Raw genomic sequence first — 15,879 nt, forward strand, 5'->3', positions numbered from 1 at the left:
ACCGCGGCAGGAAGTTAAACACCTGACACAAGTTATCATTTCAGCCACCATTCTTCATGGTCAGCCATTTATTGCACACCAGGATGCAGTGAGGCACATAGGACCCTCCATGCCATCAGGACCTGGAGGCCAGTGTGCCTGGCCAAGAGATGTCCAGGTTATTCCAGACCCCATGAGCCTGGGCCCTTACGTGCCTGGAGCGGGAAGGCATGGTTCCCACCCATCCCCGATGCCACTTCCCAAATGCATCCCATCACACCAGTCAGCCTGCCCCAGGCCCAGCCACGTGCAGACCCTCACACAGGCCCCCAGAGCTCCTTAGAGGCTCCCAGAGTCTCAGGGCAGTTAAGCACAGGGTCTGGCTCTGTCCCTTTCTGTGCTGTGACCACCTGCAGGGCCAGCCCCTCTCCGGGCATTGTTGCCACATCTACTCCTGGAGAGTGAACAATACGACTGAGGGCAGCCCTCCCAGCTTCTGGCTCAACCCACCCGGGGGGGCATCCAGTGGTTCCCCTGGGACAACAGCCCAACCTTTCTCCCTCTTGTAAGCCCTTCTCGGTGACTCATTTCACCTGCCCTCTACCTGGGTGGAAAATGGCTGAAGCCCCTACCCCTGAGATGAGCCAGCCCAGCTCTGAGGGCTCTCTGGAGAAACCAGTCAGAAAAGATTTGACCACAAGCACCAGGGGCCACCTCACCCAGCACTCCCACTCCCAATTCCAGGCGAATCCTCCACAGGGCCTTCCTGTTACTTGCTTGCTCCGCCTCCACCTGTGGTCCCACAGCTCCCTTTCTTAGACTTAGACTCAACCTGGGGGCCGCCTGCCCCCAAGCCTCCCAGGCCAGACTCCGCTCCTCTTCCAAAGGATTTGATAGTCTTTTCCCTTCATCTCAACAGCACCCACTGGCCTGCTCCGCATCAACCAACCTGACCCTCTTTCAGGGAGGTACAGCCAACTCACCACTTCGGGCGGCTCGGTCCCTGCCGCCCCCATTCCTGACGCCCCTTGGGGAGCCCAACACCTCCTCGGACTGGCTCCTCACTTTTATATATTTGCTTGCCTGCATACACACCTACGCAAACACACCACAACCTGAGAATGCTTGGGAAAGGGATAGACACTTTTGTCGGCGAGGGAGGCACCTATCCACTTCCTGAGATCTGGCTCCATCGGCCAGGGAGGGAGGCCTCAATATTCTCTGAGGTCACTCCTGGCCCGTGGGCTGGCTGGGACAGACCAAAGAGGTGACCAAAAGAGGAAGGGAGGGCAGGGGCGGGAAGCCAGAACCTCTACGGCGGCCCATCCAGGCGCCCCAGCTCCACGGAGACCAGGCCCTGGCGCCTCACAGGGGGAGCGCGGGGCCCTGGGGGGGCTGGGCGGGGCCGGAGCTGGGCGGAGGGGTGCAGAGGAGCAGAGGCGACGCCGCGGGGCCGGGGGTCCCGCTCACCGGCAGGCAGTACATCCCGTCCAGGGGCCCTGCCTCCGAGGCCCAGGGCAGCTGGGCGCCGCCGGGGGATGGCGGCAGGGAGAGGCCTGGAACCAGCCCGTAGGCGGGCGGGTAGAGCCCGGGCCCCAGGGCCAGCGGGGCGTAGGCGTGGCGGGGCGGCCCGGGGGGCGAGGGCGGCAGCAGCACCTCCACGTACTGGCCGCTCTCGGGGTCGAAGAGCAGCCGCAGCCTCGGCTGCCGCGGCGCCTCCACCCAGTAGTAGCGGCCGCTCTCGGGGTCCACCAGGACCCTCCCCGGGGGCGCGGCCCCTGCAGGCCTGCGCGGCCCCTGCGGGGCGGCGGGGCCGGCGGGCGGGGCGGAGGCCGCGCGGGGCTCCCGCGGCGGGGGCGCGGGCTCGGGGGGCGCGCGGGGCGTCTCCGGGGTCGCGGCCCCCGCCGGGCCGGGGCCGGGGCGCGCGGCGGGCCCGCTAGGGGGCGGCTGCGGGGAGGCGCGCGCGGCCTCGCCGCCCGGGCCCGGGGCCCCTCCGCGCGGGGGCAGGCGGATCTCGGCGCGCGCGAAGGGCTTCGCGGTGCTGTTCTGCGCCCGGCGCCGCGCGGCCCCGTCGGGCGGGGGGGGCCCGGGGCGCGGCGCGGCGGGCAGGATGTCCTTGAGCAGCACCGACGTGTAGTGCGGCGCGGCGGGCGGCCGGGGCCCGGGGCCCCCCGCGGGGAAGCTGGGCGCGTACGTGGTCTTCACCACCGAGCGCACGTCTCGCGGCCGCGGGGTCGCCATTCGCCGGCGCCCGGGGGCCGCCCCGGCGCCCCCGGCTTCTGGGCGCGCGTCGACGTCGGCGGTGCCGAGGTGCCCGCGCGGCGGGTCGCGTCGTCCTGTCCCCGGCGGCGGCCCGCAGCCTGGCAGGGGGAGACCCGTGGGCGCCCCCTGCGCCCCTGGGGTCTCCGGCGTCCCGGGCGGCGAGGGCGGCGCCACCTCCGGAGCCTCGCCGTTCACGGCTTCCCGCCTCAACGCTGCGCACGCGCCCTGAGCCGCGGGGCCCCGCGCGTCCCCGGGCGATGGGCTCCCCGGAGCCTCCCACGGGAGCGAGGCCGGGGGGGACGGGCTGCTCACCCTCCCCGCAGCATTGTGGGCCGCGGCGTGCGGAGCCGCCCGCAGGGCAGGGCTTTCCGGAGACGGGCTCCTGGCTCTAGCGACGACGCCCCGGTCCCGCTGGCCGAGGGTGGGAGGGGAGGGGCTCCTCCCGTCCTCAGCGTCCTCGGCGGCGGGGCTGCGCTGGTCCCACGTGGAGGACGCTTCGGGGAGGCACGGGCTGCTCACCCTCCAACCAGCCCGACCCCACGGGGGCAGGTCCTGAGAGGCCGGGCGGTGAGGGCCCCGCTCGGCCCCCTCTGGCGCCTGCCACGGCGGGGACGGGCTCCGGGGCCTCACCGCCCGGCTCGGAGCCTTCCAGGGCGCGCTGGGCTCGGAGGGTGGACTGCGCGCGCCCGGCCAGGCGCGATCCGGAGTCCCTCGAGGGGACCGAGCCTTGGGTTCGTGGTTGTGTGGCTCCTGGATCTTCTCCTCCGACTGAAGGAAAATACTGGAACTAACAGGCCCCAGCGGCTCGCTCCCGGGGGCCGGCTTGTCGCGCCGGATGGCGCGCTCGCGGAGGCTGGGCCAGGGCCGGAGGGCTCGGGTGCGGGCCGAGCTGTCCTGCGCGCGGGATGGCCGAGCCCGCGCCTCTTCCAGGGCGGCTTCCCGAGTCGGAGGTCCTGGTCGCTCCAGGAGCTTAAGGGCTGCGCTGCTCGGGGCCGCTGTGGCGGCGCCCAGCTTTCTGGCCAGCGCCGTCTGCACGAGGCCCGCAGCGGCCTGCAGGCGGCCCAGGGACTCGTCCAGGGAGCCGGTGCGCTGCAGCAGCCGCGGGCGCGGCGCGCCGGCCGCCCAGGGCGGGCTCTGGGGCCGGGGGCGCAGCTCGATCTGACGCTTCGGCACGGTCCGGGGCCGGGCGGGAGCCGAGCGCTCCTCCAGCGCCACCTCCACACACTCGAACTGCGCGGAGGCCGCGGGGCTCGCGCCGCGGGGCCGCAGCTCCAGGCGGGTGGCCCAGCGGGCGCCGCCGTCGGGGGCCGGGGGCCGCGGCGGGCCGGGGGCGGAGGGGCCGCCGACGGCCGGGGCGCGGAGCTGCGGCGCCTCTCGGCTCCGGTCCTGCGGGCCCGCGCGGCTCGGCAGAGGCCCGGCGCGGAAGATGACTTCCATCTCCCCCGACGGCAGCACGCGCAGCTGGGGCGGGGGTGGCTGCGGGCCCGAGTCCGGGCCTCGCGGGAAACCCGAGCCCGAGCCGCGCTGCTGGCGGCTATTCTGGGCGCTGACGGACAGGCGAGGCTGCACGCCCGCCCCCGGCCTAGGGGCCACCCAGGGCCAGTGCTCCTGGTCTTCGGCGTCCGGCCCCACGTCCGGGGGCTCTGGAGAACCCGGTGCTGTGTGGTAGGAGCCCGACGAACCCGAGGAGTCCCGGCGCCGCGCGGGGGCCGCGGGCAGCTGCCCCGGGAGCCCAGGCAGGGCGGGCGGGCCGCGCGCGGGCAGCATGGTGGGCCGGCGCCGCGCACTATCTCCCTGGCCGTGCCGCTGCCCGCGGCGCCTGCACTGTCCCCGCCCTGCCCGAGGATGCCCTGGGGTCAGAGCGCCTTAAAGTGGCCGCGTCCACTCGCGAGGCAGCGGCACTAGCGGCAGGGGAACCCTAGGCCCTGGGCCCTACCTCCGCAAGCCCCCGTGACAAACCACCCGGCCTCGGCCGCGCCGGCGGAGCCCCTGGGGTACTGCCGACTGGCTGACAGGCAGGTGAGAGGAAGGCAGGCCCCGCTTTGGAGCCAGCACTTAGACCCAGCTCCACCTGGACAGGTGAGGAAACTTGGGCCCAGCAGGGGCTCGCCGGAGGTCAGCCTACATGGTGCCTTTCAGCGGTGAGCCAGGAAACCAGTCCTTCGGGCCGGGAAACTCAGGTCTTGCTATCAACTTTATCTTCCCCTCAGACCCCAGGATTTTCACGTTTCAGGACACCTCCCCCAGGCTGAGGCTCAAGAACTTCCTGAGCCCCATCACCCCCTACCAAGCACACACACAACCTTTGAGGGAGGAGCATTCTGAGAGTAACCCAGAGTCATGCCGGGACCTGGGAAGCTGCTTCCTCTGGCTACACGTTGCTCTTCAACTTTGGAAGGAGCTGGACAGCACTGGGTCTCACAAGCTGCCTCAGTGACCCCCTCCCCTCAAGATATGCCCTTGGAAACCCTCCTGTGGCCCCCTGTAAAGCCCCCAGCCCCCATAGCCTCTGGCTCTGCCCAGGGCGCAGGCTCTGATGGGGAAGCAGCTACCACCTGTCATTGTCTTATGACAATGGGCACCACTTGCCCTTCAACTTTTGGCTCCAAGGTCCTGCTATGACTCAGGCCTATCAGCTGGCCCAGCAAGAGCAGCACAGGCCCCTCCAGAGCTCTCCCACACAATGACCCAGCAGAGGCTCCGCTAGACAAACCTGACTCTGCCTCATGGGCCCCTGGCCGGAGTGTCCTCACGGTCACCTAGAGTACAGCCAGTGATGGCTTCAGAAGGGAGAGGCCCTAGCCTGCCGAGCATAGTGGCACACACTTGTCATCCCAGTACTTGGGAGGCTGAGACAGGAGGATCTCAGGTTCAAAGCCAGCTTTGGCAATGTAGCAAGGCTTTCGGCAACATAGTAAGGTTCTCAGCAACTTGGTGAGACCCTGTTTCCAAATAACAAAATTAAATTGGGCTGAGGGTGTAGTTTGGTAGAAAGCCTCTGGGTTCAACCACCAGCACCAAAAAAAAAAAAAAAGACCTAGTCTTTCAGTTACATCTGGCTCTGCCTGTGCAACTTGAGCGGGCCAAGGCCCCTTCCCAGCCCGTTCCTTCTTAAAAAGACCCAGTGTTGTGTCTCCTGCTCACGAAGGCTGAGAAACTTGTTGGGGTGTGTGAGAAGGTACAAATATGATTCACAGGTTTTTGTGGGTTTTTTTTTGTATTGGGGACTAAACCCAGGGTTCTACCTTTAAGCTACACCCCTAGCCCTTATTTTTTATTTCTGGCTAGGTTGTTGAGGCTGTGCTTGGATCTGTGATCCTCCTACGTCAGCCTCCCGAGCTGGGCTTACATGCCTGTGCCACCACACCCAGTTTATGATGCTCTTAGGTATGGCAGCTGGTTTCCAGGTTCATTGTTCTGGAACTCACTGTCTTTCGAGTCTTTGGTCAGGGTTTCTTATACATACAGACACAGCTGTCCTATAACCAAGGTGAAAGTTAAATTTACCAGAGTACTAGGAGTGGGTGGGATGACACTGGGGTAACCAGGGCTGTTTATCTAGGAAATATCAAACACCAAAAGGAAGGGGTGGTGCTGGCTAGCTGACAAAGAGCTAGCTCTTCTGCGCTGTAAGCCTACCATAGACCCTCCTGCTAGGAGGAGGGAGGGAAACGGCAGGGGCTGGAAAATCGGTCACATCCCCTTCTGAGCCCAGGAGTGGCCTGGCAGCTGGAGGGCCAAGGTCCATCCCCCACCCAGACCCTGGTCACTTCCAGCCTCCAGGGCCTAGGAGGCAGGCAGGCGTGACTGCTGCCCCTTCCGTGGAGGTTAGGCCTGAGGTGGGAGGACCCATGTGGAGGGGAAGGGTAGGGCTCGGGGCTCCCCCCAACAGAGAAGGCAGAGGTTGGGCGTGACAGCCTGAGAACAGGAAGGTGACGAACATTTTATTTTTCCCTGAGATGCTGGTGGCTGCGGGCCTGCCGCATTCCTGAGGCTTTCTTATGCTTCTGGTCCAGCACCTGGGCCATGTAGTTTTCTTGCTGCTTCTGGATCCGGAAGTCAGACATGTGATTCCTGCAACGGAGCCAGCCGGCTGGTCGTGGGCTGCAGACAGCCCAGGTTAGGGGCCAGAGGTCAGGCTCCCCGCGTCCTCAACAGCCCCCAGCCTGGTCAGGCCCCTCACCTCAAGATCTGTTTCTGCTCGCTGATAGCTTGTTGCAACTCCTTAATCTCATTCTCTTTGCCATTAAGTATATCTTCTTGCTTTATAATGTGAGACTCAATCTCTGTGGGGAGAGAGGTGGGGAGGAGGAGTGGCTCCCATCCCAAGGGCCCTTCCTGAGCTGGCTCCCTTCGCGGGACTTCTTAGAACCCGGCTCCCCCCACCCAGGGTTCTCTGTGAACAGCTGCTTAGACATTAGTAGGAATGAGTTTATCATGGAATCTTGGGAAGGGGACAATGTCTGATGATTGTGTCGGTGATCTCACAACTCTATTCTGGGCCTCACCCAGGAGAGGGCAGACGGAGGTCCCTGGGGAGAGGTGGGCAGCCTGCTGGAAGGCAGGATGGCTCCTGCCCTCATCTCCTGCAGATCTTTATAGATGTCACCTGCTTGGTGAGATCCCCTAGGCCTAAAGATATAATCCTTCCCAGTGCTTCCTAGCCCCTTTTCCTGCTCTGTTTTCCCCCTAAGCACCTATACTGAATTAATGCATCATATGCTCTAACTCATTTGTCCACAAGGACAAGGATTTTTGTCTTATTCACTGCTTTATCCCTAAGGCCTGAAACAATCCCTGGCACATAGTAGGTACACACTAAATATAATTGTAGAATGAGTGAATGGGGCATCCCTTGGGGTCCTAGGACTTAGAAACATCACCTAGTTCAGCCATCTCCATCCAACCAGACCCACTGGGTGCTGACTGGATGTCCAGCCCTGTGCTGGGACTTCAGGGATGGTGGGAGAAGAGGGTGTCTCTGCCCTTGGGAGACAGCTGAGGCGCTGAGGGCTGGGGATACAGCTAGAAGTAGGGTGCCTGCCTAGCAAGTGTTTGAGCTAGTTTGTGTCTACCATCAGTCCCATACCCAGCACTGCAGGTGGGGGGGGGGGGCTCAGATTAATCAGAGAACAGGAAAAGGCTACCTTTCAATAAAACTCATATTGCTAAGGCAGTGCTACTACTTTGGGCCAGTCACCCCCCTTCTCAGATCTGTTTTCTCATCCGTAAGACGGGGACAGAGGCAGCTCATGTTCTCTAGTGGGGTGGAGAGGACCCAGTGAGATAGTGACGGCAAAGTCTACCCCCAAATTAAGCACACCGTGGATGCAAGAATAATTTTTGTGTCTTGGATCAAAATCCAAGGAGTGGGCTTCATTTATATGACTGCCCTTCGTGGAAGGATTCACACTCACACAGGAAGGAAATCCAGCTGCCTTTAAAGGCTGGACGAGAGTAAACTAGAACGCAAGCTCTGACAGCGCAGCAGTGTTGATGCGTTTAGGATTTGGGGAGAGACGTGGACCCACATGAAGGTACAGCACGGGAAAGAGGAAAGACACAGCGAAGGGGAGAGAGCGGAACATGTGCTCACTGGGTGACGGGGACTATGGAATTTCCTTCCCAAGGCCATCTACCTCATCTAGATGAACTGGCCTGTGAAGTTCTTTTGGAAAAAGAAATCTGTGTAACTCTTAAAAGTGTGTGGCACCCAATGAGAAAATGGTTAGACAACCCCTTTGAGTTCGGAAGTGGTGGCGCACACACGTAATTCCAGTACTTGGGAGGCTGAGATAGGAGGTTCGAGGACAGCCTCAACAAGTAGTGAGACTGTCATCAACCTAGCAAGATCCTGTTTTCCAAATAAGAAATAAAATCAGGCTGGGGTGTAGCTCGCAAGTAGAATGCCTCTGGGTTCAATCCCCAGTACCGCCCCCCCCCCACCTTTGAGAAGAATAAAGAACTATATAAATGTAAAAATCAAACTAAAACCACACAACAGAGTGGTGGGGCCAGTGGGCTACAGGTCAAGGGTGAGGGTCCCCATACCAACTGGCTCAGGTAATGGCGTGTGGCGCAATGGAGGGGTTCTGGACATTCCAGGGAGGCAGCCAGGCTCTCGACCCATGACACATACAAGCAGATGCAGAGCCGAGGACCTGAGTTGATCTCTGTTGCAAAGAAATGCTCTAGAGGAAGGATGTCTCTGGCTGCACCAGGAAAGAACTCTAGGTTCCTCTGGGGAAGGCAGGGGAGTTGCCAGGGAGGGGAAAGGAGCAGGGGACCTGCAGCTGTGGGTACAGAGGCAGTGACTACCTGTTAACCGCCAGGAAGTCATGGGCGGGGGCATTGCTCACACAACTCTGAGGCCCATCAGCCTGTCTGGCTGAATCGAGATGGCAGCCTGCTGCCCTTTCTCCGTGAGAGTTCTCACCAGGAGAGAGGAGGCTGAAGTAGTAGGTGAAGGGTGCCTGCGGCTCTAGGTGGGGCCCCACTGGGATGGACCATAGACCTCTTTGGGGTTTAGCTGGTCTCTGGCCTCCTTGGTCTGCGACAGTGAATGAAGCAGGTGTTGCATATAAATTAGGTAAGGGGAGCTCAACATCCCAGGAAAATGAGTTTCCCTGAGGTCTAGGGACATTAAGTAACAAGCTCTGAGGGTACCCCAAGCAAGCCAGGAAGTGGCCATAGACAAGTGTGTGGAGCAGAATTGACAACGGCAGCCCAAACATCTTACTTGGCCGATACTTTTATAGTGTTTAAATCAGTTGCCAAGCCAGGCGTGATGGTACATGCCTGTAATCCAGCATTCAGGAGGCTGACACCGGAGGAGCGCAGTTTGCAGGCAGCCTCAGCTACTTATGCCCCCTACAACTTAGTGAGACCCTATTTCAAAATAAAGAATAAAAAATAGGGGTGGGGTGGAGCTTGGAGGTAGAATGCCCCTGGGTTCCATCCCCAGTACCGCAAAAAAGAAAGAAAAAAAATATATGAGTCAGATGCCAACACTAAAAGTCAGAAAAGCTTCCATTAAAATTAGGTTTCTAGGCTGGGTGAGGTGGCGCACACTTGTAATCCCAGCATTTGGGAGGCTGAGACAGGAGGATCGCAGTTTGAGGACAGCCTTAGCTACTTAGTGAGGCCCTTTGCAACTCAGTGAGACCCTGTTTCAAAATAAAAAATAGGGCTGGGGTGTAGCTCAGAGGTTGAATATCCCTGGGTTCCAACCCCAATATTGGGGGGAAAAAATTGGGTTTCTAAACAGCCAAGCATGGTGGCTCATTCTTGTAATCCCAGTACTTGGGAGGCTGAGACAGGAGGATTGCAGGTTTGTGGCCAGCTTCAGCAACTTGTGAGGCCCTCTGCAACTTAGTGAGATCCTGTTTCAAAATAAAGAATAAAAAAATATAGCTGAGTTGGATCTCAGAAATAGAATGCCCCTGGCTTCAATCCCCAGCACCACACATACATTACACACACACACAAATGTGGTTTCTAAAACTTTTTTTGGTGGCACTAGGGGTGGAACCCAGGGACAGTCTACCTTCAAGCTACACCCCCATACCTACTTTATTGCTTTATTTGGAAACAGGATCTCACTAAGTTGTGGAGGTCCTCACTAAGTAGCTAAGCCTGGCCACAAATCTACAATCCTCCTGTCTCAGCCTCCAAGTACCGGGATTACAAGTATATGCCACCATGCCTGGCTAGTTTCTTTCTTTCTTTTTTTTTTTTTTTGGTGGTACTGGGATTGGAACCCAGGGGCTTTTCTACCTCTGGTCTATACTCCCAGACCTATTTTATACTTTATTTGGAACAGGGTCTCACTAAGTTGCTGCCAGTGTCACTAAGTAGCTGAGGCTGGCTTTGAACCTGCACAGTTCTCCTGTCTCAGCCTCCCAAGCACTGGGATTACAAGCATGTGCCATCATACCCGGCTGCTAGTTTCTTTTTTAAAGATCTGGAAATTGGAGCCTCCATTCCCATGGTGGAGGGGCTCCATGTCACCACAGTCCCCACTCTTCTTATTGAGTCCTGACCCTGTGACTAGCAGTCAGTTCCCCATAGGAGCATGCTTGCCTTGTTTTCCTCTTGCAGCACAATTATGAGTAAAGTGCACTATTTCTTTTCTTTTCTTTTTTTTTTTTTTTTTTTTTTTGCGGGTCTGGGGATGGAACCCAGAGGCATTTGACCTCCAAGCTATACCCCCTGCCCGGTTTTTATTCTTTATTTTGAAACAGGGTCTCACTGAGTTGCGGAGGGCCTCACTAAGTAGTTGAGGCTGTCCCTGAACCACAATCCTCCGGTCTCAGCCTCCCAAATGCTGGGATTACAGGTGTGCAGCACCACGCCCGGTTTATAGTGCACTATTTCTAACACTCATCTAAAGTGGGGAATCAAGCAGGCAGGTGGTGCATGTCTGGTAATCCCAGTACTTGGGAGTCAGAGACAGGAGGATTGCAGGTTAGAAGCCTACACATGGTAACTCTGAGAGACCCTGCTTCAAAATAATAATCACACTAGGGCTGCAGGTATAGTTAGGGGGTAGAACACTACTAAGTTCAATCCCCAGTACCACAAAAGAAAGAACATCCAGGAGTGGTGATGCACGCTTGTAATCCCAGTACTTGAGATGCTGAGACATGAGGGTCACAGGTGTGTGGAAACTTCAGCTACTTAGGCCCTCCACAACTTACTGAGACCCTGTTTCAAAATAAAGTATAAAAATTAAGAGCTGGGCATGATGGTTATAATCCCAGTACTTGGGAGGCTGAGATAGGAGGATCACAGGTTCACAGCCAGCCTTGGCTACTTAGTAAGGCCTTCTGAAATTAGTGAGACCCTGTTTCAAAATAAAGAATAAAAAATAGGGCTGGGGACTATCCCTGGGTTAAAAAATAAAAAAAGCTGGTGTGGTGGCGCACGCATTCAGGAGACTGAGACTGGAGGATCACAGTTCACAGACAGCCTCAGCTACTTGGTGAGGCCCTCCGCAACTTAGTGAGACCCTGTTTCAAAATAAAGAATAAAAAATAGGGCAGGAGCCGGGTGAGGTGCCGTATGCTTGTAATCCCCGCATTCGGGAGGCTGAGACTAGAGGATCGCAGTTCGCAGAAAGCCTCAGCTACTTAGTGAGGCCCTCTGCAACTTAGTGAGACGCTGTTTCAAAATAAAGAATAAAAAACAGGGCAGGGGGTGTAGCTCGAAGGTCAAATGCCCCTGGGTTCCATCCCCAGACCCGCAAAAAAAAGGAAAAAAAAAATTGGGCAGGAGGTGTAGCTCAGAGGTCAAATGCCTCTGGTTCCCATTCCCAGACCCACACACACATACAAAAAAAGAAAAGAAAAGAAAAGAGAGGGGGGGGGGAGTGGAAAACAAAAAGTGATCTAAGAAGGTCATACAGTTCAAGAAAATGGGAGCAAGTCGTTCCTTTATGGCCATGAAGAATATTGTACACCAACTGCTTCCCTCATTTCCGTGACCTGCCTGGTCCCTGATGGCCTTTTCGAAGGTACGGCCCGCATGGGCCTGCCTGTATCCTCAGCCGGGGACTGAAGTTGGGGTGCAGCCCTGCTTTTGACACAGGCACTGGGCTACTAGGAAAGAGCCCATGTATGTTAGCGTGGGGGGTAGCACGGATCTCCCGCCTACCATTGCACTTGGTGATGAGCTGGTCCTTCTTGCTGGACTCCTGCAGGACTCTGCTCTTGACACAGGAGAGCCTGGGTGCGAAGAGGATGAGAGAGTGGGCAGGCCAGTGCACAGACAGAACCCCAACCTCCACGGCCCTCCTGAGCCCCACTCACGCTTTTTCAAAGGCCAGTTTCTCTTTCTCCAGCTGCTTGGACAGCACCTCCACCTCTCCAAGGGCAAATTGCAACTTCTCCTCTTCCTTGGCCAGGAGGACCTTGGTCTTAGCATGGGCAGCCTTCTCTTCCTGCAGGGGCAGCAGCAAGTCACCTCATGACTCAAGCCACCTTGGATATCCTAGGCTTCCTGAACCAGCCCCCTTTCTAAGAAGGGCATACAGAAGCCAGAGTATAAAACAATTCTAGGTGGGGCATGGTTGCTTAATCCCAGCATTTGGGAGGCTGAGACAGGAGGGTCGCAGGTTTGAGGACAGCCTCACCAAGTTGATGATGTGTCTCATCAACCTGGTGAGATACAAAAATAAAAATTAAAAAAAAAATTTAAATAGGCCTTGGGAAGCTGGGTGTGGTGACACACGCTTGTAATCCCCGCGCTTGGGAGGCGGAGACAGGAGGATCATGCAGGTTCGAAGCCAGCCTCAGCTACTGAGTGAGGCTCTCAGCAACTTAGTGAGACCCTGTTTCCAAATAAAATATAAAATAGGTCTGGGAGCATAGCTTAGAGGTAGAAAAGTCCCTGGGTTCCATCCCCAGTACCACCAAAAAAAAAAAAAAATAGGGCTTGGGGGCTGGGCGTGGTGGCACACGCTTGTAATCCTCATGCTTGGGAGGCTGAGACAGGAGGATCACGCAGGTTCAAAGCCAGCCTCAGCTGGCTTAAGAGACCTTGTTTCCAAATAAAGTATAAAATAGGTCTGGGAGTATAGCCTGGAGGTAGAAAAATAAAATAAGGCTTGGGGTGTAGTTCAGAGATAGAATACCCCTTGGTTCAGTCTTCAGTACCACAATAAAATAAAATAATTAATGCGGGCTGGAGATTCTCAAAAGCCCATGTTCTCATTGAGGTCTCATACCCAATGACTGCCAAACCACAGGGATTTTGAGAAATGGGGGATTAGGAGCCTGCAAAGGCCATTACTTACCACCAGCTTCTTCTCCACTGCCTGGAACTCTTCTTTACTGACAAAATTTTCATCCTGGAGAACCATCTGCAACAGAGCCTGGCTCAGGGAGGGCCCGAGGCTGGGGGAGGAGGGGTGCCCTCTAGGGACCAGGACAAAGGATGGATAATGGGATGAAGCCCAGATCACCTAGAATGAGACAGGCCCTGGGAAGGGAGAAGTCAGCTCCGCAGATTCACAGATTAAGCTCATCCTTAAGTCTTGCCTTCAAGGCACAACCAGGTCTGTGGAGGAGGGGGCCCACAGACACACTTAATGCTGCATATGCTTGACCGAAAAGCCCAAGGATCTGTGGTGCCCAGAGGGAGCCCCTGACCCAGCCTGGGGAAGGATGAGAATTGCTTTTGGAGAAAGTAACATTAATTCTGAGATCTGACTGTTAAATAGGATGGTCCAGAAGAGATGTAGAGAGAAAAGTGTTCCAGATGGTGGGAACACTCATGCCAAGGCCAGCTGCCAAGAGATCCGGGTACCTTCAGGGAATTGAAGGTAATTCAGTGCCTAGAGCTGCATACATTTCACTGAAATATGGTACTGGGGTAGCCGACAGAGCACGTCTCTCGCTTCTTCATCCCACATCCAATTTCCCAGAAGGGAAGAACTTGTCTAAGACTCATTAGAGTGAGAAAGACATGTGAAGCCAGTTTTATTTCTGAGATGGAGCTACATCCCGACATTCTTACCAAATTTAGAAAATTAGAAACAGAAAAACCGTGAACTCCAGCTGGCCGGAATTGGAAGTAATGTGTGGCTCCAATGCTTTTACAGCATTAGCCGGGATTTGGGAAGGCAAAAGGCAGACAGCGGCGGGTTGGAGACCCTTAAGTCAACGTGGTCGGGGACAAATCTGTGCCTCCTGAGCTCTTCAAGTCATGGCATTTGATTCTGAGGATGGGTGCCCATAATTGAAGGGATAACACAGTTTCTTTGCCTGTGAGTGAGGTCTTGGGGAGGTAGGTGAAGTCATCTCTATTAAAAATGGAGACGGAGGCTCAGTTACTACTAGGCCCTGCGGCCATCACACAGGTGGAATACGCCTGACTTAGGTAAAAACTCCCTAGTAAATATGCACGAGGCCCCGCCCCGCCCCGCCAGGCCCCGCCCCTCCCGCCATGCCGCGCCCTCGCGGCGTACCACGTTCCGCAGCTGGTGGATCAGCTCTTCCTGAGATTCAATCACGTCCCGCAGTTGATCGAAGGCGAGACACACAGACCCGGACCCCCCCTGCGACCACCCGACGGGCGTCGCCATCTTTCGCCCCCGCCAGCTCGTTGGAAATGGCCGCCACCAGGTGCCTCGCCGCGGTCGCCCACCAATGAGAACTCGACGCCACAGAGCACCCTGGCAACCGGGGGCGGGGCTTCATCTGTTAGCCGGCCGGGCCCGCCTCTTAAAGGAGCCGCTTGGCGGCGGAGGATCTTTGCCAACTCGTGGGAAATACGCTCGGCTCTCGTTTTTTCGAGCAGTCTGGAGGAGCCCCAGACCTTACTTCCTTCTTTTAAGTTTAATGAGTAGGCCACATTTGGATACTCGCCCTAGGCCTTCACCCAGAGCCTGTTAAACACTAAGAGAATGAAGCCAAGAGCCAGTCTAGGCACCTCTGGGCGTTTAACCCAGGGGCATTCTACTTTCCAATTACACCCTCAGTCCTAGTTTTTATTCTTTATTTTGAAACACTGAGTTGCAAGGGTCCTCATTAAGTAGCTGAGGCTACTTAGTGATCCTCCAGTTTTAGCCTCCCAAATGCTGGGATTACAAGCGTGCGCCGGTGTACTATTTTTTATTTTGAAAATACAATAATGATAATGATGAGGTTGTCTTCAAACCTGCAATCCTTCCGTTTCAGCTTCCCAAGCACTGGAATTACAAGCGTGAGCCACCACACTTGACTATTTTTTTTTTAATTAAAATTTTTTTTTTCAGAACTGGGGTTGAATTTAGGGGCATTCTACCTCCGAGTTACACCTCAGCACTAATTTTTTTTTTATTCTTTATTTTGAAACAGGTTTCTCACTAAATTGTAGAGGGCCTCACTAAATTACAGAAGCTGTCCTCGAACCTGTGATCCTCCTGTCTTAGTCTCCCAAATACTGGGATTACAAGTCTGTGCCAGTATGCCCTGCACCTCTGGTTTCTTCATCATCATCATCATCATCATCATCATCATCATCATCATCATCATCTTGGAAATTAGGTCTCATTTGCTGAGGCTGGCCTCAAACCTGCAATCCTCTTGTCTCAAGTACTGGGATTATAGGCATGTGCCACCATAACAGGCTCTCACAGTCCTTTTTCTCTTACTCAGATCTTCATATTTTCCCTTTAGTATGAGATTTCAGCCTCCTGGAACACACACAGTATTTAGGAGGCCTAAAACTACACAGTGAAGGCAGATAGAAAATGAGAATGGCTTCGCCAGGTGTGTGTCCTCATAATGACACCAGGCTCTGGACAGCCAATAGAGCCGAGTGTGACCACGTGCAGGAGAGCCCTCAAAGGCCAGAAGGGACTGGGAACAGAAGAGTTCTAAAATGGAGGCAGGGCCGGGTGTGGTGGTGCACGCTTGTAATCCCAGTTCTTGCGAGGCTGAGATAGGAGGGTGGTAGGTTCACTGTCAGTCTCAGCTACTTAGTGAGGCCCTCTACAAATTAGTGAGAACCTGTTTCAAAATAAAGAACAAAAAGGCAGACGTGGTGTCACACGCTTGTAATCCCAGCATTTGGGAGGTTGAGACAGAAGGATTGCAGTTCGTGGACAGCCTCAGCTATTTTGGTATCTTAGTGAGACCCTGTTTCGAAATAAAG

The 15,879-nt window shown here is 56.5% G+C and overlaps 2 protein-coding genes across 2 annotated transcripts; both read right to left on the reverse strand.

Moving 5' to 3' along the window:
* Positions 1 to 1,344: 1,344 nt before the first annotated feature.
* PROB1 (proline rich basic protein 1) lies at positions 1,345 to 4,008 on the reverse strand (the record flags this gene model as incomplete). The annotated part of the gene is made up of 1 exon (XM_080706563.1): positions 1,345 to 4,008. One exon carries the CDS (start codon positions 4,006 to 4,008, stop codon positions 1,345 to 1,347), a length of 2,664 nt encoding a protein of 887 aa, XP_080562689.1.
* A 2,177-nt stretch (positions 4,009 to 6,185) lies between these two features.
* SPATA24 (spermatogenesis associated 24) lies at positions 6,186 to 14,326 on the reverse strand (the record flags this gene model as incomplete). The annotated part of the gene is made up of 6 exons (XM_080701437.1): positions 6,186 to 6,315; positions 6,425 to 6,527; positions 11,896 to 11,966; positions 12,051 to 12,181; positions 13,037 to 13,102; positions 14,210 to 14,326. 6 exons carry the CDS (start codon positions 14,324 to 14,326, stop codon positions 6,186 to 6,188), a joined length of 618 nt encoding a protein of 205 aa, XP_080557563.1.
* Positions 14,327 to 15,879: the final 1,553 nt, after the last annotated feature.

The sequence above is a fragment of the Muscardinus avellanarius genome, assembly GCF_963383645.1.
Source record: "Muscardinus avellanarius genome assembly, chromosome: 1".
NCBI lineage: Eukaryota > Metazoa > Chordata > Mammalia > Rodentia > Gliridae > Muscardinus > Muscardinus avellanarius.